Below are 23,336 nucleotides of genomic sequence, written 5' to 3' on the forward strand. Positions count from 1 at the left end.
TCCAATGGCTCCGATGCTACTTGTTGTCAATGCAAGTAGCTGGGGGAAACGACAACACCAAAGTCATCTACTTCCCCATCTGCATGGAGGCGGTGCCGCTCACATGGCTCGAATCATTGAATAAGAACTCCATCGACACATGGGTAGGTTTCACAGCTTCGAGGTCTTCAACTGGTGACAACATGCCCTGCAGTTGAAGACAGTTCTAGATTCGAGGAAGCAGGAGAGTGCTAGCTACATACTAGGGTTCCGGCCGTTAGGTGGGGTTTGGACGACTAGCTACTGTTCACGCTCCATCCAGGCTGGTACAGATGTACAACCTCTGTAGAGTGTATAAACCTATAGCTATAGTCTGTGTCCACTAGTTATGGACAGTACTGTAGACTACCGCTACTTCTGACTAGACTTATACTATTCTTCTACCTCCCCCTTTTATTGAGATAGGCTGGCGTTTACTGTTGAGATGCGAGGGAAGGGAGCTCTCACATCACCTAGTGTGTTTGGGTGCTACATTCATGGGTAAAGGATCCGGTGGTTTATCACGACTTCCTTGATGTGAGGTGTTAACCTCGGAGATGGTATTGCTTTGACGCATCCTTAATTGCTGTTGCTGCTACATAAACCTCTAAAGCCAGATATAGGTTTATCCATACATATAGTGTTATTTCCCTATTTCCTTGGCTTGCTGCTATTGGGAGTTAACATAGGTCTATCCTCTTCTCGGGTAGACTTTGGTTTTTCAAGTTCAGCCGACTGCAACTTGATGATGGATGAGAATACTAAGGTGTTGTCCTTCTCTCAAGTTGCCTGATGGATATGGAGATCCACTTGTTTGATGCGCTGCACTTCGTATATCTTTTTCTTCTATTTGATTCAGTCCTGAAGGATTTGTACTGGCATATGTGCCAAGATGTTGTATATTGTATGTAGGTATTAGTTTGATTCTCATTTCTACATTCGCTTTTGTATGAAATTGTACTATCTGATATAGAGATTGCACGTGATAGCCGTTTCCTAGGACTATCACAGAGGTGCAGAGGCTTGGATTCTCATAAATGGGAATTCGGGTCATTTCATAAATAGTGACAATTAAGCCGTTTCATAAATAGTGACAATCAAGATTATTTTAGCTTTTCTAAAATTTGTTGGTGACTTTTTTTTTATAGAGGGAGTATGTTACTTAAATTTATTTAGTTATTTTTTTAATAAAAACTAATGGTTGGATTAGTGGTCTGATTGGTGAACCATGAACCGCTAACGAGCGGTCAGCTGTCTACTGTCTTCTTTTTATGCCACTGGGCCGCACCTTTTTTAAGACTGGGGATATTTTGATCCTTTTTTGTTGTTCACCCATGTGAAACCGAGTCTTTTCAAAGACAAACGAGGTCCCAAAAAGACAAACGAAACACCCAGACCAAGCAGTGTTACTGTGTTCTAACTGACTACAAAATCCTTCAAGTGCCTGCCCAAGATAAGGAAGGAGCACGGTCGGTCGCCAAGCAGCCACGGATCCCATTTCTCGATTATTACCTTCACTCTTCCAGGTCCATCTCTAGTCTATCGCTGCAACTGCACTCACACACAGTCAGAGCTCCCTATTGACATGAACATCGCGTCGGCAGCGCTCGTGTTCCTCGCACACTGCCTTCTGCTCCACCGGTGCATGGGGTCTGAGGCGGGAGGCGTGTTCGACCACGGGCGCCACGGCGTCAGCCTCGTCCGGGTCGAGGCGCCGTCGAGGTGCGGTGGCGGCACGCCGTCGTCCCCGCCCGGCGCTGACACGCCGCCGCCGAAGCCGCTGCTGGTCGCCGCGCCGCGCGAGGCCGGGGAGTACCCGGTGCTCGTCTTCCTCCACGGCTACCTCGTCGTCAACTCCTTCTACTCCCAGCTGCTCCAGCACGTCGCCTCCCATGGCTTCATCGTCGTCGCACCTCAGGTAATAATATAAGCAGTTCATCAGTTCGTCCAGTTCTGTTAGCTTTCTTTCCCCATGACAAGATTCCGGGCAGCTGTACACGATCTCCGGTGCCGACGCCACCGAGGAGATCAACGCCGCGGCGGCCGTCATCGGCTGGCTCGCCGCCGGCGGCCTCTCCTCCGCGCTGCCGCCCGGCGTCCGAGCGGACGCCACTAAGGTGTCCGTCTCCGGCCACAGCCGCGGCGGCAAGGTGGCGTTCGCGCTGGCTCTGGGACACGCCAAGCTCGCCATCCCCCTCGCCGCGCTCGTCGCCGTGGACCCCGTCGACGGCATGGGCATGGGCAGGCAGACGCCGCCGCCGATCCTCACGGGCAGAAGCGGTGCCCTCCGCGTGTCGGCGCCGGCCATGGTCATCGGCACGGGGCTCGGCGAGCTGCCCCGTGGCCCGCTGCTCCCGCCGTGCGCGCCAAGGGGCGTCAGCCACGCGGCGTTCTGCGACGAGATGGACCCCGCCGCGGCGTCGGCGTGCCACCTGGTGGCGAGGGACTACGGGCACACGGACATGATGGACGACGACACGCCGGGCGCCAGGGGGATACTCACGCGCGCCATCTGCAGGAGCGGCGGGGCCAGGGCGCCCATGCGGCGGTTCGTGGGCGGCGCCACGGTAGCGTTCCTGAAGAGGTGGGTCGGAGGGGACGGCGCCGCGCTGGACGGCATCAGGGCGCGCCCGGAGCAGGCGCCCGTGGCGCTGTCCGTCGTGGAGTTCCTCGGTGACGAGGCGATGGCGCAGATAGCTTAGAATCTAATCCTTAGATTGTAGGATCTGTCATCTGCAGGACTGTGTTGTGGCGACAGGAACTCGACACGTCGAAATTACAGCTTGAAAAGATGAAATGGATGTGTGTGCGTAGATTTTTGTAGAAAACGGATACGAAGATGTGTAGATATTTTGCATGGCGAGCTTGTTGGACCACGACGGCGGCGACTGGCTGGCCGTCGATGAGACGACCCGATGGTCACTGGCCGACGGTGCAACGACCGTCCCCACCCGAGCTCATGAGCGTCCCTGCGCCATCGGTGCACGGTGCCACGGCCACGCTCGGTGAGGGTCTTCGCCGGCGCCGGCGATACTCGCGCAGACGCGTTTGAATCGCGTTAACTCTTACTCTTACCAATGCTGGACCGGACAAAGACCACCTGAGACTTTGGGCAGGATGGGCTGCAAGTTCAGTCCCCCATGGCCATCCCACAACAACGATGGCCAGACAAATGAAACGAGAAGTCAGGAAATAAAACCACAAAAACCTTATCATAGTACAGACGCTAACATACTAAGCAAGCACGAATCTAGAATTTGACACAGGTGGACAGGTTCTACCTCAATGAACCTGAAAAGTAATCTACACACTCAGGTCTGAATTTCCAGGATCTATGTGTTTGGTTCTCTTGCTGGTTACCTCGGTGCTCATGCGTTCAAGTTCTTTCCTCACCAAGCCAGGCAAAAAAAGCTTGCTAGTTACTTTCAATTATCAGTTGGTTAAAGCCATGGAGAATGGGAATAAACTCATGCTAGCAGCTAATGCCAAAATTAGTTGAGGTGAAGAACTGAATATTCTTGTTATTATTACGTGCATAGTGGACAGCTGTAACAACGGGTGACGAGCCGTATGTGTGTGGTAATTTTACTTATAGATTTGTGACGAGCTCCTTTGGAGCTTGTGTGTGTCAGTGTGTGTGCGTGGGCGTGTGGTAATGTTACTTATATGGCAGCAACCTTCAGCACAATCGTCCCAGCATTGTGGTTGATGACAAAAGCAGGATGCTAGGGCATCATGTCGAGTACGGAATTTTGGAGTTGGAGCTCATAAAGTGTTTTACATGATATAATGTTTTATATATGTATCAAAGTTCAATTGTGTTCATCATGTTTTGGCATGGGGACTTTAATTTCAATCCTAATATTGTATCACTCTCTTTCCATAATAGCAATAACTATGGATTCTATCTCGACTATTATAATGTCGGCCAGTAATGATCAATGGCCTGAGTTTCTTCTACCTTTTCAACGACCAACATGGTAGTTTTAAGCCTTGAGAACGGAGGAGGTGACTTCCTTTAGCATTGCTTTACTAAGATAACAGATTCATGATATTCTGTATGTAACCAAATGCATGGTTGATAAAGTAAATCCTCACATATTAGTCCATGCAGAATCTGTGTTCCGGAAGCCTGGAACCAACAGAGAAATTATACCAATGAGAGATAAACTAGCAGAAGTGCTCGTGCGTTGCTACGGGGCTCGTGCGTTGCTACGGGTCTTTACCCTCTCTAAAATAATTATACGCTTATTCCCAATTCATATTTTATGGTGCTATATCACTTTTCTTCTTCTCCTTCCCGAAATTCTGCCAAGGAAAATTAAAGAAATAGATAAGCTATCACAAGGAGAAAAGTTCATCGATTTCATACCAGGTGCTATCACAAAAATACGGAGGTTTTAGATGTAAATGGATGCTGTGATCTATCACCTTTTTTAATTCATGAGTTATCTGCCATATTTCCTTCATTGATTTCATACCAGGTGCTATCCCAAGAATACGGAGGTTCTGGATATAACTAGATGCTGTGATCCGTCACCTTTTTTTAATTCCTAAGTTATCTGCATATGTCCCTAAAATTTTCGCACTAAAAAAATGTAACTTTGGTGTGCATAATTGAATCACAATTAATTTATTATGTTGATCCAATCATCTAGCAATTTTAGTATTTAGAGTGCTCCATTAATTTATATTTGGTCCCATGCACATCCTCGGCTTGTTCTCCAGCTGTATAATCACTAAGTTAAAATTTAAATTACCAATCCTGATTAAATTAAGGAGGTTCAGCCAGTAACTTGAGGCTGTCTAGGTTGTTTTGCCATTACTAATTTATAATGTACGCAACATCAGGTTTAAACATACATTGAAATTTCTGGTATATAGATTCAGTATGCACGCAACTCCAATTTTAACTTTCATGCATTAGCATGTTATTACAGACGTATCGCCCACAAAACTTTCAACCTATAAAAAAAGAAGAAACTGTAAAGCTAAATAAATGCTTACCCTTGATTAGAATTTGTTGGACCACATCTAAATTTAAAACTTTCATGCAAATTCATCTAGCAATTACCGAACCAGCTTGAGCATACTCTATTGGCGCTAAAAATCGGCCAATGACCTTCAGCGTTGGACACACGACCCGGGAGAATCTGCTTAACTCCTGTTCGGGTAATCGCCCTGGTGCAGTTCGTGCGATGTGCCACTCAATCTAACCTGTTGATTGACAAGGAAAGAGAAGTATTAAATTCCAGGGGTTTCGATCAGCTAAAGTTCCGATCTATCTCGAAAAGCGTGTCAGCGAATCGGCCGATTTGCTATGAAGATGATCGGCTATAGAACAACCGATAATCACGCAGCGATTGTAAAGAAACTACCAGAGTAAACTAAACAACACTGCAAAGCAACACTTGAAATAGATCTAATCGCCTGTATAACGATAAATAAGAATAATAGTAATAAAGCCGACAGTTTAAATCTCAAGCTGGATAACTAGTGATAAAATTAGAACAATAGATAAATCCTATAATTCTAGTAAATATCGATAACTTGTGAATAAATCTAAACGAAATGACAGCGATGCGCCCGAAGTTAAAGCTTAGATATTACTCGATAAACAGAACTTACAAAATCGGCCGGAGATCGTGTTGATGCAGTCCTACCAACTCGTATGAACTCGTGAAAGGAAAGATGTATTGGCGAAGTCGCCGACTTGAAAGTAAAGTACGATGAAAAAGTAAGTTGTTTGTATTGATTGATGTGTTGTTTTACAAATCTCCAAAGATGGTTATTTATAGCCTGTTATAACTGATTTCCTAACCACTTAGGATCTATTTGTAATTTTAAACGAAAATGAATATTTACAAACAAAACTCGTATCGGAGTTGGTTATCATACTCTCACGGGTCAATCTTTCTCTATCTTCTTTTTCTAGCCCACCTTAAGCCTATATTGGCCCAAACGCTCCAGCCTTTCAATCGGCCGACCTCCACCAACTCCGTCTGCCAATCGCTTGAAACACTGTAGCGCCAATCGGCCGATTCCCAATTGTAGCACCAGTCGGTCGATTCCCAATCATAACCTTTTAATCCGCCGCATCGGCCAATCCTTTCCTCTCTTGACGCCGATCCAAAATGTGTCAAAATCTGGTGTCAACACATGCCCCCAAATTTTGGAGTAAAACATGACTTTTACTTCGAAATTCTTTTTTAACCTCTTCTCCGAAACAAACGTAGCAAAAATCTCCTTCTGTTTCGCGGTCTTCTACCTGATGATTGCAATCTTTTCGAACTGGACGCCTAAGACAACCGCTCCTCCGAAATTTGTGTAGACAGTGCGGTAAAAATCCCGTCTTTACCCCTTCTCTCGAACCATCTTTAAATATTGGCGTTCCCTGCCGCTTCTTCTCCACGAGCCCAGTAACTTCCTCCCCTGCGAATCACTTTCCATCTCCTCCCAGCGCCCTTTCGGCTTCCATTCGCATTCTCCGGCGATCCTTCTTTCATCCGCATCCTGCTTCATCCCCTCAATGGTGGCACCATCGGCAACTCCACTAGCAATGGAGGCTCGGCCGGCAGCGCCATCAGCGACGGCAGTTCCATCGGTGACCCCATCAGCAACAATGAGCTTCATTCCAGAGGTAAACATCCGAAACTTTTCCCTTTTACTTTTTACCGCCCATGCATCTTTTAGATCTATTCTTAGTTCTTCCCTTTTTCACCTTCTTTAGGCGGTCAGACAGCAAAATCACCATCCGCCTTTCCGAAGCTCCTGGTCTCATCTGCCTAGGCCCTATGGGGAACCCAGACCCGACTGACCTGATCAACCTAGAAACCCATAGGATTCCTTTTAAACAATCACCTATGGATTTGAGCTAGTGGTTAGGCACTTTTAGATCTTGGCCGAATGAAACCCCCGGCTGCAAAAGATTGGTATCAAAGAATGGCCAACTCCAAGAGAATTCAATGGGATGAATTAAAAATCAGCTAGTGCATCAATCTATCTTTGTCCCAGATGGAGAAGAATGAACCCCTGGTGATAGCGGCTTCTTACTTCTGGTCTGACGTGCTCAATGCGATTGTCTTTGGGCACGGACCCATGACCCAACTCTGGCCGATGTCCTGATGCTGACCGGCCTCGATATTTCCTCCCCCGATACACCCTTTAATTATCTAATCAAGCCGACCCATCGGCTGGAAATGAAAGGAATCGGCGGGTGGAAAGGTTATATCAACAAAAACATGAGGACCGAGACAATTTTAGAAAGAGAATACGCAGCCTTCTTGATGATGTGGTTAGAGAAGCACCTTTTCTGCGGTAGATAAGTCGGCCCCTCTTCCAACACACAAGCTCTGGCCAAAGCCCTGGCAAGAGGATCCAGTGTCCCTCTAGGGAAACACCTGTTAGGATCGGCCTACCACATGATGCACCAGATTGCTGTCAAACTGTCGAAGGGAGACCCGATTGGTAATCCTGGTGGTCCCTGGTGGTTCGTCACCCTCTGGCTCAACTTGTACATGAGCAAGGTTTTCCAGCAACAAATAGAGACCAAGACATTCCCAAACATTGAGTTAGAGGAAAATCCTACAGTACGACGACGGTGCACCTCTTTTGGTGAAGCGGCATCGGCCTTTCTTGGCTGCCAGCTCACCCCCACTCAGACAGCCGAGTATTTCAGATGATTTTACAACGGATTTAGTGAAGAAACTACCAGTTGGTACCCGTACCAGAGAACAGAGCCGCTTTTTGAGCTTCCCTTCTACTATGACTCGACGTCCAACTCTTTTGACAATGATCTTATGGACGCCTTGATCAAACCAGGGATCTTACCAGCAAACTTCTTCTCTGGGAAGGACTCCCTACCTTATGAGTTTTATAACCCATCAGTTGCAGCACGGCAGTTTGGCCTTGGTCAATTGCCAATCCGGGTTTACGTTGCCGGCCGCGCAAAATTCCGAGATGCGCTTACTAAGGGTCTTGATTATAATCGGCTATGTGATTTAGTGCTTGATTCCAGTACCATCGATCTGAACAATTGGATAGTAGCCCCTTTTGCTGTTCAACAATTCAAATTATGGTGGGCAGAATGGAAGCAGCATCTCTTTTGTGTATCCCCTGTAACTTATTGCAATGATCTGGATCCTGAAAACATCGACCCAAACGTAGCGGTACTGCTCTCTTCTTAGCGAATTTCGATGTCATTTTCTTTTATGCTACAAATTTACCGCTAACTCTTATTTCCTTTTACAGTCCGAAAGTCGACTTCCTCCCACGCGTAGCCGAAGTGGTAGGCTGATACAAAATCGTTACCCATACACACCATTCCCACTTATCGGCTATCATGCCCCAACCATCGAAGACATCACCACCGGTCGATCGAAGCAGACACCGAAGAAAACCTCTTCAAAAAAGACGAGTCGCTGAGTGCGCGCTCGTATAGAATCGGCCGATCAGTCGGCGGCGGCATCGGCTGAATCTCTAGCTGCACTGATTCTACCGATTATCGAAGAAGTCGACCCCCAAGCTGCTACAGAGGCTGGAGCAGCCGCTGCATCATTGTTTGTGGAAGTTGTTCAAGTAATTTCGTATACCGCGCATTCTTCTAAGTATCCTGTCGATATTAACTTCTTCTTTCTGTTAGGCTGCGCAAATCGCCCCAGTGCAGTCTCCGCAGCAATCGGCTACAATCCAGGCAGAAACCAGGACGCCAGCAATTCCTCCCAACGAGGTAGAGAGTCTTTTAACTCAATTTTTGATACTTAACCAAAAGCTAACTGATTTTGATGCAGGCTACCCTGGACACATCGATTGTACCTTTCCAACAACCATCGGCCGGGCGACAAATAGAGGTATAGCAGTCATTATATATCATCAGACTTAATCATTTGCATTATACTTATAAAAATCCGTTTCCTGTACCTTTCCAGAAGGCAGGCCCGAGCAGGGCATCAATAATCGTCGAATCTTCTTCCTCTGATGAACCAGTCGTGTCAGTTCTCGAGATGAGGGTAGCACTCCCACCGGCGCAAGCAGAAGAAATCCGATTTAAAGAGGTAAGAAACTTGTCACCCAAATCGGCCGATTTCCTATTACCGTCGGCTAATCTGTATTTTTATTTTTTATTCTTTTGTAGGAGCAGGACACTCCCAACAACAGTCTTTTTTCCTTTGCGGTTGCACTTTCTGATGATAAAGAGGTTGCCTCGTGCCAAATCACGCTGAGCTTGATCCCTGATGATGTCTGTGCCAAGCTTGAGAGCATACAGACCCTCCTCCAAGACTACAGCAGCCGACTAGTAGAAGACGCCTCGCCGATTCGGCAACTTCTCAGCGAAATCAGAGGCCGAGTTCCAGAAGAGGCGGAAGAGGCTCTAGCACCCGCTGCATACATCAAATCAATGTGGATTCCCGTGTTCAAGGCCTTGCGCCACATGGCCGATCGTGCCAAACTAGTGAAAGCCCACGAGGAGGAAGATTCCTACAAACATCGAGCTCAAGAGGTGCATCAACGAATCAGCTTCCTCGAAAGCTCTCGCCCAGATATCGTTGGTGCCATAGACTGCCTCAAACAGCGAAGGGCAGAGCTCGCCAAGGAGATGGAGCAGGTGACCAAGGCCATAGCTGCTGAAGAGAAAAGACTCCAAGACCTCCCATCCGTCATTGTCGAGCTGCAGTAGGAGAGGCAGAACCTGGCCCATGAAGCAATAAAAATCCATTGTCATATGCCACAAGTCCCTGGATCGGCTGATGATGACCAGAGGACTTTAGACTCGGACGATCAGGTTAGGCAGCGAGCGATCGCAGGTATTAATGCCCTCCTTGGGTGAATTGTAAAAGCACTGAATGCTCTATAAAAACATTTAATGTCCTCTTGTCGTTGATGTGCGGATTCAAACTTAGACCGTCCTCTGTGGTAGCTTTTTCATTTAATGACCCCTTATTCCGATGGGACGCGTCTTACCAACCCCTCGTCCTTTTCCTTCTATAAATATGAGGCCACGTATCGTTTCTAAAGGCATTCACATCGCCCGTTCTCTTTTCCTCTAGTAATTTGATCCCCATACCCTCAGACTAAGCGCCGAGATGTCTTCTTCCTCTTCTTCTTTCTCCGTCAATCAGGTACGAAATCTTCCTTTGTTCCTCCACCTGATATTTCAATCAATCTGACGTTGGGTGGTTGTTTGCTACCTTTTCAGTCGAGACGCCTTAGTCCCAGTCTGGAACGAGCGATCGAGGTCATGCATTCCGACGAACCGTTGTCGCAGGCGGACAGAGATCTGATTAGGGCTCATCATGAAGAACTCAAAGATCATATCCCCGCTGATGTTCAGAAGATCCTGGACCATATGGACGTCAACTGCTCCAGGTGGCCGCCAACTGAAAGAAGTCATCCACTCGCTCGCCAGGTCACCCTTGAGGATGCCACAGCGGGGGCATCCCAACCACCTCTTGACAGGAGCCACCCACTTCCTCGTCAAGTCGAGGTTGAAGCCACCATGGAGGATCTGGAGGAAAAGAGCATCCGCCTCTTGATAGAATTAGGTCAGGTCAAGAGGGAGATTAAGAAAAAGCATGATCAATAAATGTGTTGGTACTTTTGTTCTAAGGGCGACTTGCACCGTGTCGGCCATGTACCATATTGCTTGTACCGAATAATAAATCGGCCAGACTAATCGAATGTTTTGTCCTTAAGGCGATGTTATCTTTGCATCGGCTATATAAACAGGAGCCAATAGGGGTTGGCAAGGTCGTTTTGATGCACCCTATCGTCAGTTATGCATCCACCCATATACTAGGATAGTATCTCTTCATGTATCTTCCGTTCAAGGCTCTTGTGAATTCCTCTCCTTCGATAGTTTCCAATATATATGCGTTTCCCGGAGCGCATCGGCCGATTTTATACGGTCCTTCCCAAGTGGGCGACCATTTACCAATTTTGGGATCCTTAGACCCTATCGGCAGCACCAACTTCCATACCAAATCTCCTTGGGAGAATTATTTGACCTTGATCTTCTTGTCGTACCACCTGGCCACCCTTTTCTTATTTTCTTCAACGCTGATCAGGGCCCTTAAACGCTGACCTGCCAAATCGTCGAGCTCTCCCTTCATGAGGAGGGAATAGTCATCGGCCGTCAACTGATCTTGAAGCGATGTGCGCCTTGACCCCATCCTTAATTCCCAAGGCAATACTGCCTCGTGACCATATACCAACTGATAAGGAGATATTTTAGTGGTCTCGTGACAGGCCATCCTGTAAGCCCATAAAGATTCGGTTAAGGATAGGTACCACTTCTTGGGTTGTTCTTCTATCTTCCTCTTGATCAACTTCATTATCCCCTTATTGGACGATTCAGCCTGACCGTTAGCTTGAGCATAATACGGAGAAGAATTCAACAATTTAATTCCCATATCAGCGGTGAACTCTTCGAACTCTCCTGAAGTGAACATCGTGTTGGGATACGAGGTAGGCTACACTAGCGCAATTCAAAAAAATTCTACCGCGTATAACCAGGAAAAACTGCCGTATAAGGATCACGGGATTACCACTCGACGTACTACTGGTGCGGAAGATGTAGATATGCGTCGGTGCAGTGAAGACGATCACGTAGTCGTACGTAGTCGATCACGTCCAGCAGCTCCTCAGCAGCTCGTCCACGTGCAGCAAGATCGCCTCCGGTACCGCGGCTCGTCGTCGGCTCGTCGTGGCTCGTCGGTGGCTCGTCGGCGATTCGTCCAAGTGCTGCAGGCGCAACACCTCCAAGGTATCCATACGTGCAGGGAGGAAGTGTCGCAAGCCGGACTGCTAGATCCGCGAGTTGCAACAGGCGAGGGCGTGGGAGGCGCGGCAGGTGTGTTTCGCCAAAAAGGTGTAAACCCTAGGACGCCCCCACCCCTCTATTTATAGAGGTTCCTGACGGGCCTCTGGATCCGAGGCCCATTAGCACTTCTAAACCTAATCCAACTCGGATCTGATCCGAATTGGGCTTCCAGCCCCTTAAGTGTCTGACCCTATGGGTTCGGATACGTATAGACATGGCCCGAGTACTCCTACTCGGCCCAATAGTCGGTAGCGGCCTCTAGCAAGACGTGCCAACTCCTATACGCACACGAAGATCATATCAGACGAACCATCACAACATAATATACATGCTATTCCCTTTGCCTCACGATATTTGGTCTAGCTTCAAGCCGACCGCTCTTTCTCGATCCTGTGATTCGGAATCCCTTTGTAGGTTAACTCTTAACCGTACGTAGCATGGCCATGCATTTTTGGATCCGATCACTCGAGGGGCCCAGAGATATCACTCTCAATCAGAGAGGGGCAAATCCCATCTTGACTGACCATGTCTCATAGCATGCTTCTAGACAAACCCGAAAGCTACCTTTATAACTACCCTGTTACGGCGTAGCGTTTGATAGCCCCTAAGTAGGTCGATCCACATCTAGAATACATGCGACAGTCTCAGGTCTAAGGACAAAGCGTATATGTTGTTTAAAGAGAGAACTACTTCTCGTGTTGGGTCAGTCCTAGCACATGTCTCCACATTTGTCCACATTATTAGTTCAACATCTCCATGTCCATGACTTGTGAAACATAGTCATCAACTAATACATGTGCTAGTCTAATATTCATGTGTGTCCTCACATGAACTCTGACTAGGGACAACTTTAGAATAACCATACAAGTAAAGAGTTTCACATACAATTCACATAATTGCAAATCAATTCAAGTAGCCTTCAATGGATATTCAATGAACACAACATACAAATCATGGATACAAATGGAATATCATCATCTCTATGATTGCCTCTAGGGCATACCTCCAACACATCGTCCCTTGATCAGTTGTGATGGTTTGAGGGATATCGAACCGATAAACAATATGGTCTCTCACAAAATCGATCATAGCGGCTGATGTCACGGCCTTCAATGGAACTGCCTCCACCCACTTAGTAAAATAGTCACTGGCTACTAATATAAACTTGTGTCCCTTGCTTGATGGAGGATAAATCTGTCTGATGAGGTCTATTCCCCAACCTCTAAACGGCCATGGCTTGATTATCGGATTCATAGCCGAGGCTGGTGCACGCTGCACGTTGCCAAACTTCTGACAATCTTGACACCCTTTATAATATTTGAAGCAATCTTCGAGTATCATCGGCCAATAATACCCGTTGTTTCTAATCATCCACTTCATTTTGTGAGCCGATTGGTGAGCTCTGCACATGCCCTCGTGAATTTCCCCCATCAGGACCTTTGCTTCTTCCATTCCCAAGCATTTGAGCAGAACTCCATCAATCGTCCGGTAAAACAAATCATCTTCGAGCACCACATATTTTGTGGCCTGAAAGCGTATTCGCCGATCCACTTTCTTGGACGGATCATTCAAGTAATCGGCGATCTCCTTTCGCCAGTCATCGGCCGCAAGTTCCAGAGTCATGGTGCCTTGAATCGGCCAATACCCGGACGTGTGTTGGGCAAGCCTGTTGGCCTCTTCATTGTAATTTCTAGAAATATGCTCAATAACCGCAGACTTGAATTCCTTTAAAAGTTGGAGGCAATCTTCGTAGTAAATCCTCAAGACATCATCTTTGCATTCAGATCTCCCCGTTAATTGATCCACAATGAGCATGGAATCCTCAAAAATTTCCACCGCATTGGCTTTGATCTCTCTTAACAATTGAATACCTTTTAGGATGGCTCGGTATTCCGCCTGATTGTTGGTCGTGGATGCTTCTATCGGCAGAGAGAAATCATAACTTACCCCCCGAGGCGATATGAGGACGATGCCGATTCCTGATCCGGCCCCACATGAAGAACCATCGAAGTACAGAGTCCATGGAACTGGTTCAATGACAGCGACTTCCGGTCCGTAATGCTGAGCCATGAAATCGGCCATGACTTGGCCCTTGATAGCTTTGGCCGATTCGTACCTTAGGTCAAACTCTGACAGAGCTAGTATCCACTTTCCAATCCATCCTTTCAGAATTGGCAATGATAGCATGTACTTTACCATGTCATCCTTGCATATGACTATGCACTCTGCTAATAACAAGTAGTGCCTGAGTTTGGTACATGAGAAATATAGGCACAGGCACAGCCATTCTACCAGGGAATATCTTGTTTCAGCGTCCAAGAGTCTTCTGCTAACATAATATATTACCCATTCTTTACCTTCGAACTTCTGTACCAGCGCCGATCCGATAGCCCGTTCATCGGCCGATAAGTATAGTCTGAAAGGCTTGTCAGCCTGTGGCGGGACTAATACAGGTGGTGAAATTAGATATTGCTTGATGTCTTCCAATGCTTTTCGCTGTTCTTCTCCCCACACGAATTCCTGATCGGGTTTCAACTTCAACAAAGGAGTGAAAGCTTGAATACGCCCGGACAAGTTGGAGATGAATCTTCTGATAAAGTTGACCTTGCCGATTAGGGACTGCAGCTCAGTTTTATTCTGCGGGGCCACAACCTTGTTGATGGCAGTTATGATCTTCCGGTTGACTTCTATCCCGTGCTCATGGACCATGAATCCTAGGAATTGTTCGGCCGACACACCGAATGCACACTTGTTCGGGTTCATTTTCAACCCATGCTTTCTTGTGCACTTCAACACTTCTCGCAAATCGGCCAGATGTTCCTGATGTCCTTTTGACTTGACCACGACGTCATCGATGTAGATTTCCACCAGTACACCAACAAGCTTGTGAAAAATATAATTCATAGCCCGTTGATATGTAGCGCCAGCGTTCTTTAATCCAAAGGTCATTACTACCCACTCGAATAAACCGAGGTGGCCCGGACACCTGAAAGCCATCTTCGAAATATCTTCTTTGGCCATTAATATTTGATTGTACCCAGCATTACCATCCATGAAACTGATGAATTCATGCCCTGTGGCGGCATCTATCAAAACATCGGCTGTCGCCATTGGATACCCATCCATCGGTGTAGCCTGATTTAGGTTCCTGAAGTCGATGCATACGCGCAACTTTCCGTTTTTCTTGTATATGGGTACAGTATTAGAAATCCACTCGGCGTAATGGCACTGCTGAATAAATGTCGTTTCAATCAATCTTGTAATCTCGGCCTTTATATCAGGTAGAAATTTAGGGTTGCATCATCGTGCAGGCTGCTGATATGGCCGATATCCTAGTTTTATAGGCAACCGGTGTTCGACAATGGACCGGCCTAGACCAGACATCTCATGGTATTCCCAAGCAAAACAATCTTTAAATTTATTTTAATAAACTTGTCAATTTACACTTGTACTCGGGATCGAAGCTAGCACTAATATACGTCGGCCTTGGTTTGCTGCCATTGCCTAAATCCACCGTCTCCAATGAATCGGCCGACGTAAATCCATGCCCAAGCTTCCCGTCTTCTCGGATGAACTGATCCATCTAATCTGAATCTTCAGAGCCGACTGCTCGGATCGACTGTAGGCTAAAATCGGACACTTTCAGGAAATTGGTGTCCCAAGTTCTACCGGATATGCACTTGACGTGTTCGCAGCTCCACTGTTGCGCATCGCCCGCAGCGACACTGTAGGCAGAATCGGCGGTGACTATCTCGATGTTGTCGCCGACCCACTGTACGAGGCATTGGTGCATTGTAGATGGGACGCAGCAATTCGCGTGTATCCAATCGCGACCGAGCAACATGTTATAGGACCCTTTGCCATTAATAATAAAGAAAGTAGTGGGAAGGGTCTTACTGCCGATGGTGAGGTCGACGCAGAGTGCTCCACGGGCGGGGGACACGTTGCCTTCAAAATCCTTGAGCATCATGTCCGTCTTGGTCAGATCTTCATCACTTTTGCCCAATTTTCGGAACATAGCATATGGCATGATATTGACCGCGGCGCCTCCATCCACCAGTAGCCTAGTAACAAATCATCCGTTGACGTGTCCTTTAAGGAATAGAGCCTTGAGATGTTGTTGTTTTTCGTCTTCCGATTTCTCAAAAGTGTTTGTCATTGGCTCCAAAGCCAATTACGCCATCTGCTCTTCCATCCTTGTCGTGTCATCCCGATCGGCGGGAGCCATGAACTCCATCGGCAAGATGAACACCATGCTGACATCAGCTGCTGAATCCTGATTGTCGCCTTTCCCATTGTTGTTTCTTTTGGGGTGCCAGACTCGAGACTTGTCATCTTTCTTATCCAACATCTGCCCTCTGCTCTTCTTCTTGTTGTTCCTATTGGCGCAGACGTTAGATCCTTCGTTTTTGGGATTTGGTCAATCCATCAGGGCACCACCTGGGGTTCACCGGTTTGGCTGGCGGTTTGACGTGCTCCCAGTCTGGTTCTCACCCTAGGGGGTTTTCAGCTGACACCCTAGCATCGGCCATCTCTTCTAGCCGATCGTGTGCGCTGGCTCTACCCCCCAGTCGCTTGTGCTAGTCAATCCTGCCCCCCGGCCGATCATACTGTTCAGCTCTGCCCCTTGGCCGATCATATCGGTCAACTCTGCCGCTAGCCGATCAGGCACTGAAAGGCGCCGATCCTCTTGTCCGTGCTAGTTCTTCCTGATCGGCTCTGATCCTCTGTCTCTGGAACGTGACCTCTTGAGTGGGCGATTATCGCGATATGAACCGCTGCACTCAGGGCAATTATCGACTGAAGGTAGCCTAAGGTTATTCTCCCACCAGTGGATGAAGAAGGGGCATCGCCAGTGATCCTTGTGTCGGCGCATCATCTCTTCGCGGTGTCTCGAACTTTCTTGTTGCCGTTGATATTTGTTGAGTAAGAATTGGGAAGTGATAGGTCTACGTGATCTTTCTGACCCTTCGCTCTCATCTTCGACCCGTCTTTTCCCTTTGACATCATCAACCATAGCCTGATTTCTGGGGTCCACGGTGCTGCTTCTCCTAGCCAATTCCGACGTCAGCACCTTGGTTTGGAGTGCGTTTCTCCCCGTATCAACCATGTTAGTAGGGAAAGGATACTGATCAATTTTCATTGGCTTTGCTGGCTTTGTCGGGACTTCAAACTTGAGTCTGCCTTGCTCGATGGCCGATTGTATTTGCTGTCGGAAGATCTTGCACTCATTTGTGTCATGGGACGTGGCATTTTTCCACTTGCAATACTTCATCTTTTTGAGCTGCTCGGCTGATGGAATAGTGTGGTAGGGTGAGAGTTTGATATGCCCCTCTTGGAGAAGTAAATCGAAGATTTTGTGGCCTTTGACGTGTCAAAACCGAACGCTTCTAGCTCTTTCTTCCCGAACGGGCATGATATCAGCTTTTTCCCTTTTACCCATTCTGCCAGGCCAATTTCTGTCTCCTCCTCTGATTCAGATCCTTCTAAGTATACCACCTTTTTCTGAAAATTCCTCCATTGATCGAAAGGGCGTACTTCTTGACCGGCCAATCGGTGGACGATTTGACTTAAACTTTCAAACTCCTGGGAGGCGTACTTTTCTTTGATGTGTGGCAGGAGACCTTGGAAGGCGATATCGGCCAGCTGAGCGTCAGTCAAGACCAGGGTGTATCATTTATTTCTGACTTCTCTGAACCTCTGCACGTAATTGGTTACTGGTTCGTCGCTCCTCTACCGGAGGCTGGTCATATCTGAAAGCTTCATCTCGTGGACTCCCGCGTAGAAGTACTTGTGGAATTGCTTCTCTAGATCGACCCATGTGATGATGGAATTGGGCGGCGGGGTAGTGAACCACTGGAAGGCCGATCCAGACAGGGATGACGAGAATAAACGTATACGCAGAGCATCTTGTGTGGCTGCTTCTCCGCACTGGATAATAGACCTATTCATGTGTTCTACAGTTGACGTGTCATCCAGCCTGGAGAACTTGGTGAAGTCAGGGACTTTGTACCGATGGCAAAACGGCAGCAAGTCGTAGGCAGGTGGGTATAACGTCTTGTATGTATAGGTTTGTACCTTCGGCTTCAACCCGAATTGATCCTGAATCACCTCTACTATCCTTGCTGTCCAATCCACTTGCTGCTGATGAACGACTAGTTGAGGGATTGGCACGTGTTGATGGATCGGTGGTGGGATGGCCGGGTGGTGGATCAAAGCGTGTGGCGGATTTTGCGGCAGCGTGGCCGGTGAGCAGTTGACAGTTGGTGGCGTAGCTAATCTGCTGTCCCGTCGTACAGCATCATCGGCGCCGTGCTTCTGAGTGTTTCCGCAGTGTCTGCCCCCCTGCCGATTTCTGATGAGGCCGGTTGATATTGTGGGACCGTCGACCGAATAGCCGATTGGAATGGTGCTTGGATCGGAGAGCTTTCGTAACTGGTTGATTGGTCCAAACCAGCCGCCGTCGCTAGTGCCCCCCCACGGTACTGAGTTTGAGGGTAGCGATTGCATGGGGGAAACCTGGGTAGGCTGAGGCGGCGCTTGCGACTGAAAGCATGGCGCGCCGTTGTATCCTGGAGGCATTGAAGTGTTGTATCCTCCATGTTGTGTTGGTACCAGCTGAGGAGCCGAGTGAGATGTGTCTGGTAAGCTTCTGACTGGAGCTACAATGGGCGGGGCGTACGTTGGCCCCTAATACCCCTGAGCTACTCCGCTGACTAGGGAACTGATGACGGCATTGTATACCGTGTTGGTCATCACTGAAGATTGGTCGATGAAAGCCCGGTAGACGGACTGTTGAATCATATCGAATATCTTGCCCGAGTCCTCAGCGGTGGGGAGTAGGAAGAGGAGTTTTTTCTTGACGGTTCCCCACTTCTGGTACGACTGAAAGATTGCAAGCATGTCTTCCTGCATTCTTCTAGGTGTCTTGCCAATTCTTCTTTCTGGTCGTCCTTGAGATCTGCTTTCGTAACCTCGATGATGTTGTCTTCGGAGATTTCGGTGGCTTTTGACATGTTGGATGTTATGTTGGTCCCACTAGGCGTGCCAAGAGTGTGTTGGCGCTAAAATCGGCCGATGACCTTCAGCGTCGGACACACGACCCGGGAGAATCTTCTTAACTCTTGTTCGGGTAATCATCCTAGTGCAGTTCGCGCGGCGTGCTAGTCAATCTGACCTGTTGATTGACAAGGAAAGAGATGTATTAAATTCTAGGGGTTTCGATCGGCTAAAGTTCCGATTTGTCTCGAAAAACATGTCAGCGAATCGGCCGATTTGCTATGAAGATGACCAGCTATCGAACAACCGATAATCACATAGCGATTGTAAAGAAACTACCAAAGTAGACTAAACAATGCTGCAAAGCAACACTTGAAATAGATTTAATCGGCTGTATAATGATAAATAAGAATAACAGTAATAAAGCCGACAGTTTAAATCTCAAGCTGGATAACTAGTGATAAAACTAGAACAATAGATAAATCCTATAATTCTAGTAAATATCGATAACTTGTGAATAAATCTAAACGAAACGACAGCGATGCGCCCGAAGTTAAAGCTTAGATATTACTCAATAAACGGAACTTACAGAATCGACCGAAGATCGTGTCGATGCAGCCCTACCAACTCATACGAACTCATGAAAGAAAAGATGTATTGGAGAAGTCGCCACCTTGAAAGTAAAGTACGATGAAAAAGTAAGTTGTTTGTATTGATTGATGTGTTGTTTTACAAATCTCCAAAGATGGCTATTTATAGCCTGTTACAACTGATTTCCTAACCGACTAGGATCTATCTCTAATTTTAAACGAAAATGAATATTTACAAACACAACTCGTATCGGAGTTGGTTATCATACTCCCACAGGCCAATCTTTCTCTATCTTCTTTTTCTGGCCCACCTTAAGCCCATATTGGCCCAAACGCTCCAGCCTTCCAATCAGCCGACCTCCACCAACTCCGTCTGCCAATCGCTTGAAACACTGTAGCGCCGATCGGCCGATTCCCAACTGTAGCACCAATCGATCGATTCCCAATCGTAACCTTTTAATTCGCTGCATCGGCCAATCCTTTCCTCTCTTGACACCGATCCAAAACGTGTCAAAATCTGGCGTCAACATACTCCAATCCGCATAGTACCAACAAGCATTTCAGGCAGCACCACTGCATCAGTAATGTCAAGTGGATACTAGGCACCAGTGTTGGCCTGCAGTTAGTGTCGACAACAGGCAGCAGGGTGGTGATGCCGCACTTTGCGGGTGTGCTAGGTAGAATGCTACGACAACAGCTTATGCTTTGCTGCTGCTTGGATTATATGTGAGATCGCAGCGGACCGCTTCCGAGAAGGCTGACGCTAGATCAGGGCGGTGCGCAAGAGTGCAGCAGTGGACAACAGCACCCGTGCACGGCGAAATTGGAGCTCCGTGTTGCGCCACCGGTGTGGCATGGTGGGGAGCTCGGGAAACAGAGGAGATGGATCAGAACTGCTGAGCCGTTTGACTGGGTCGCAGCAAGAAATTCATGCTTCTATTAGGATGACGAGTTGATTACCAAATGGGAGATATATTTTTTTTGCAAATCATCAAGAACTATGACAGTTTAACTCCCAGGACTGCTGGGTGATTACGAAAAAGTTGAGGAACTTTATTGCAAAACAACTACGATGGTTGGAACAAACAACCGCACTTTAATATTAGGTATAGACTGTACAACACAACAAATGTTTATATAATGTCAGATATACCTTTGACATCAACTATAGGGTTTTTTGTGTAAAATACCCGTTGACCTTATCCCCTAGCTTTTGGATCGCTTCCACCGCCGCAGCGCCGCCCTCTACTCCCTTCTTTCTCAGTTGCTCCTGCCTCTCCTTTGCCCGACGGCAGTCTGAACGCCTTTTACTCAACATCCCGATCTAGTCCGCGCCTCCCCCAGCCCTGCGCAGCCACTCCCCTCCCCATGCGGCGCCTTCCCCACCCTAGCTGCCACCATCCCTCCTGCCCCCTCCCCAATCACCCCGGGATCTGGTCCCAACCCCTCCTCCGAACACCCCGCACAACGGCGACGGCACCAGCTCAGAAGACGACGGTGACGGTGACGGCGAAGGCGTGAGCATGGCCGGCCCATCATGGGCCCACCTCATCGCGAAGTCCCTGGCCCCGTACAGCCACTCCCCTCCCTGCCCCAGCCGCCGCCGTCGTCCCTACCCCCTTCCCAACCACCCCGGGATCCGGTCCCAACCCCTCCTTCGAACGCCCCGCGTGACAGTGGCGGCACCGGCTTAGAAGACGACGACGACGGTGAAGGCGTGGGCGCAGCCAACCCATCATGGGCCCACCTTGTCGTGGAGTTCAAAGTTTCGGTGAGTGCTCGCGCTCTTGGCGATCGGGATTGGATTCTTACTGGTTGTTGAGTTGAGGAACGGTTTGGGCTCACCTCGCTTGTTCGTGTTCTTGCACCTTGGGACCGAAGAAGGGACGGGAGGGAGGCGCGCAGGTGGTGTTGGTGTTTAAACCTGACAACCTACCAAGGGAGTACCCGAGGTAGAGTTTTGGTTGGAGGCTGTCGTCGAAATTAGGACTCGATGGTGTACGTAGGCACGCGATTTAGACAGGTTCGGACCGCTAGATTGTGTAATATCCTACGTCCTGTGTGTTATTTTTTGTATTCGATTGAACCTTGAACCTATCTGGAGGGGGTCCCTACCCGCCCTTATATAACGGAGGAGCAGGGTTACAAGTCGGTTATCTTACAAGAATATTAGTCGAATTCGACCAGAGAGTTCTACTCCGACTTCTACGAGTAGTCTCCTTGCCCTCGACTAGTAGCTTGTAATCCATGTAGGCTACGCCGTCCTGCACCGTAGTCTCCATATCCAGTATGTCTCGGTGTATAGCCCCATATGCGGATATGTCCAAACCTTCGGGTGAGCCCATAGATGTATGTACGACAGGAGGTGGATAGGAGGGAGAGAGAAGGAGCCCTCTGACAAGTGGGACGCACTTGTCAGGACCGATGAAAAAAAGGAGGTAGAATCCTTACTTGCTTTATTATAGTAGAGATGTGACTACTGCACGTGTGCAGTCATTCTTGTCGACACATATCATGCACATTACACATACTGATGCCATTTATTTCTTGTTGCCTTATAATTTAGGAAAACTAGAAAATACATCGAGGGACAATAAGTTGAACGACTAGTGTGATTCCTCGCAAAAAGAAAAGGAATGAGTAGTGTGATGGGCGGTGAGATTAGGTTGATCCAATCCAACACCATGGGGTTTTATTTTAGGGGGATGATGATCCATAGCCACTATTCCCATACCCTTGTCCGTTACCTTCACCATTGCCATGTCCACCAAGTAGCCCATTGCCTCCGCCATTGCCATCACCACCACCAACCGCATCCGAGTGCCCCCCATAATAACCACGATCATCATATCGGGTGCCAGAGCCAGCACCTGATCCAGATCCATACCCATGACCCATGGAATCGGAACTTCCATCAGCTTGTGCAGCACCACCCCCACCCCCCGCACCACCAGCATTGGCATATCCACCAGCAAGCCACTCTCTTCCGGAACCCCTACTAGAACTAGAGCTAGTGCCGGAGCCTGATCCAGAACCATGTGCAGCTCCGCCGAGGTTACTACCTCCATCACCACTGCCCCCACCTCCAGCTCTAGCATGGGCCTTACTTATCCCATCCCTGCCCCCGGTGTTACTAGTATCACTGGACCCAAAGCCATCCCCAGATCCTGAGCCAGAACCACTCCCATATGCCACACCCTCTCCCTGTCCCTCCCCTTTCCCTTCAGCAGTGGAGTATCTTGCTACCCTTGCACTTGCAGCACTGGATAGTCCAATGCTTAAGAGGGCAAGAAGCCCAAGAGCTACAGGTTTGCTAATGGCCATTTTGAGTGCAGTGAAACGTAATGCTGAGTTGAATGAATGCCAAGTACTAAAGTTCACATTGGTATTTATAGTGCCTAGAGTTAGCCTTAGCAAGAGCATTCTATTTCATCCTGCGCCACTGTGAGATGGATCGCTGACTCATGTGGAGATAAAGTAAACTTCAACTTGGAAGCAACCATGGAATGCTGCCTGAAGTTTAGAGCTGGGAGGAGTTGACAATGCAGCAACGACCTAGAAGTTTGCATTCACTATTACAATCATACACATGGCCAAGTGGTGTATATATATCTGTGTTCGTGAGTTGATGTTCAACAGTAAGGAAACCAAAGGAAGAAACAAGACTTGGAATCTTCATGTATATACAACGGCTTTAAACTTGGATGGATCATCAGTTCATCACCAGTTCATCTATGGAGTGATAAAGGGGGCGTTTGGTTCCCTTTGCTTATTTTTAGCACGTGTCACATCGAATGTTTAGATACTAATTAGGAGTATTAAATGTAGACTATTTACAAAACCCATTACATAAGTGGAGGCTAAACGGCGAGACGAATCTATTAAGCCTAATTAATCCATCATTAGCAAAT

General features: G+C 47.9%; 2 protein-coding genes across 3 annotated transcripts; one reads left to right on the forward strand and one right to left on the reverse strand.

Annotated features, from left to right (window-relative positions):
- Positions 1-1,391: 1,391 nt before the first annotated feature.
- Positions 1,392-2,868, forward strand: LOC101760397 (chlorophyllase-2, chloroplastic). 2 transcript variants are annotated; one of them, XM_022822751.1, is made up of 3 exons: positions 1,393-1,544; positions 1,623-1,936; positions 2,010-2,868. In XM_022822751.1, exons 2-3 carry the CDS (start codon positions 1,664-1,666, stop codon positions 2,718-2,720), a joined length of 984 nt encoding a protein of 327 aa, XP_022678486.1. In that variant the 5' UTR covers positions 1,393-1,544; positions 1,623-1,663; the 3' UTR covers positions 2,721-2,868. The 2 variants fall into 2 exon arrangements, with proteins under 2 accessions (XP_004983205.1, XP_022678486.1); XM_004983148.4 differs by having other exon boundaries at positions 1,392-1,936.
- A 19,014-nt stretch (positions 2,869-21,882) lies between these two features.
- On the reverse strand, positions 21,883-22,763 carry LOC101773379 (putative glycine-rich cell wall structural protein 1). Its single transcript, XM_004986566.2, has one exon. It carries the CDS (start codon positions 22,747-22,749, stop codon positions 22,123-22,125), a length of 627 nt encoding a protein of 208 aa, XP_004986623.1. The 5' UTR covers positions 22,750-22,763; the 3' UTR covers positions 21,883-22,122.
- Positions 22,764-23,336: the final 573 nt, after the last annotated feature.

Source organism: Setaria italica, chromosome IX (genome assembly GCF_000263155.2).
Source record: "Setaria italica strain Yugu1 chromosome IX, Setaria_italica_v2.0, whole genome shotgun sequence".
Lineage (NCBI taxonomy): Eukaryota > Viridiplantae > Streptophyta > Magnoliopsida > Poales > Poaceae > Setaria > Setaria italica.

Coding starts and splice junctions, on each gene's coding strand:
- LOC101760397 (XM_004983148.4), top strand. CDS start 1,604: ATGAACATCGCGTCGGCAGCGCTCGTGTTCCTCGCACACTGCCTTCTG. Junction 1,937..2,009: donor TCATCGTCGTCGCACCTCAG/GTAATAATATAA, acceptor GATTCCGGGCAG/CTGTACACGATCTCCGGTGC.
- LOC101773379 (XM_004986566.2), bottom strand. CDS start 22,749: ATGGCCATTAGCAAACCTGTAGCTCTTGGGCTTCTTGCCCTCTTAAGC.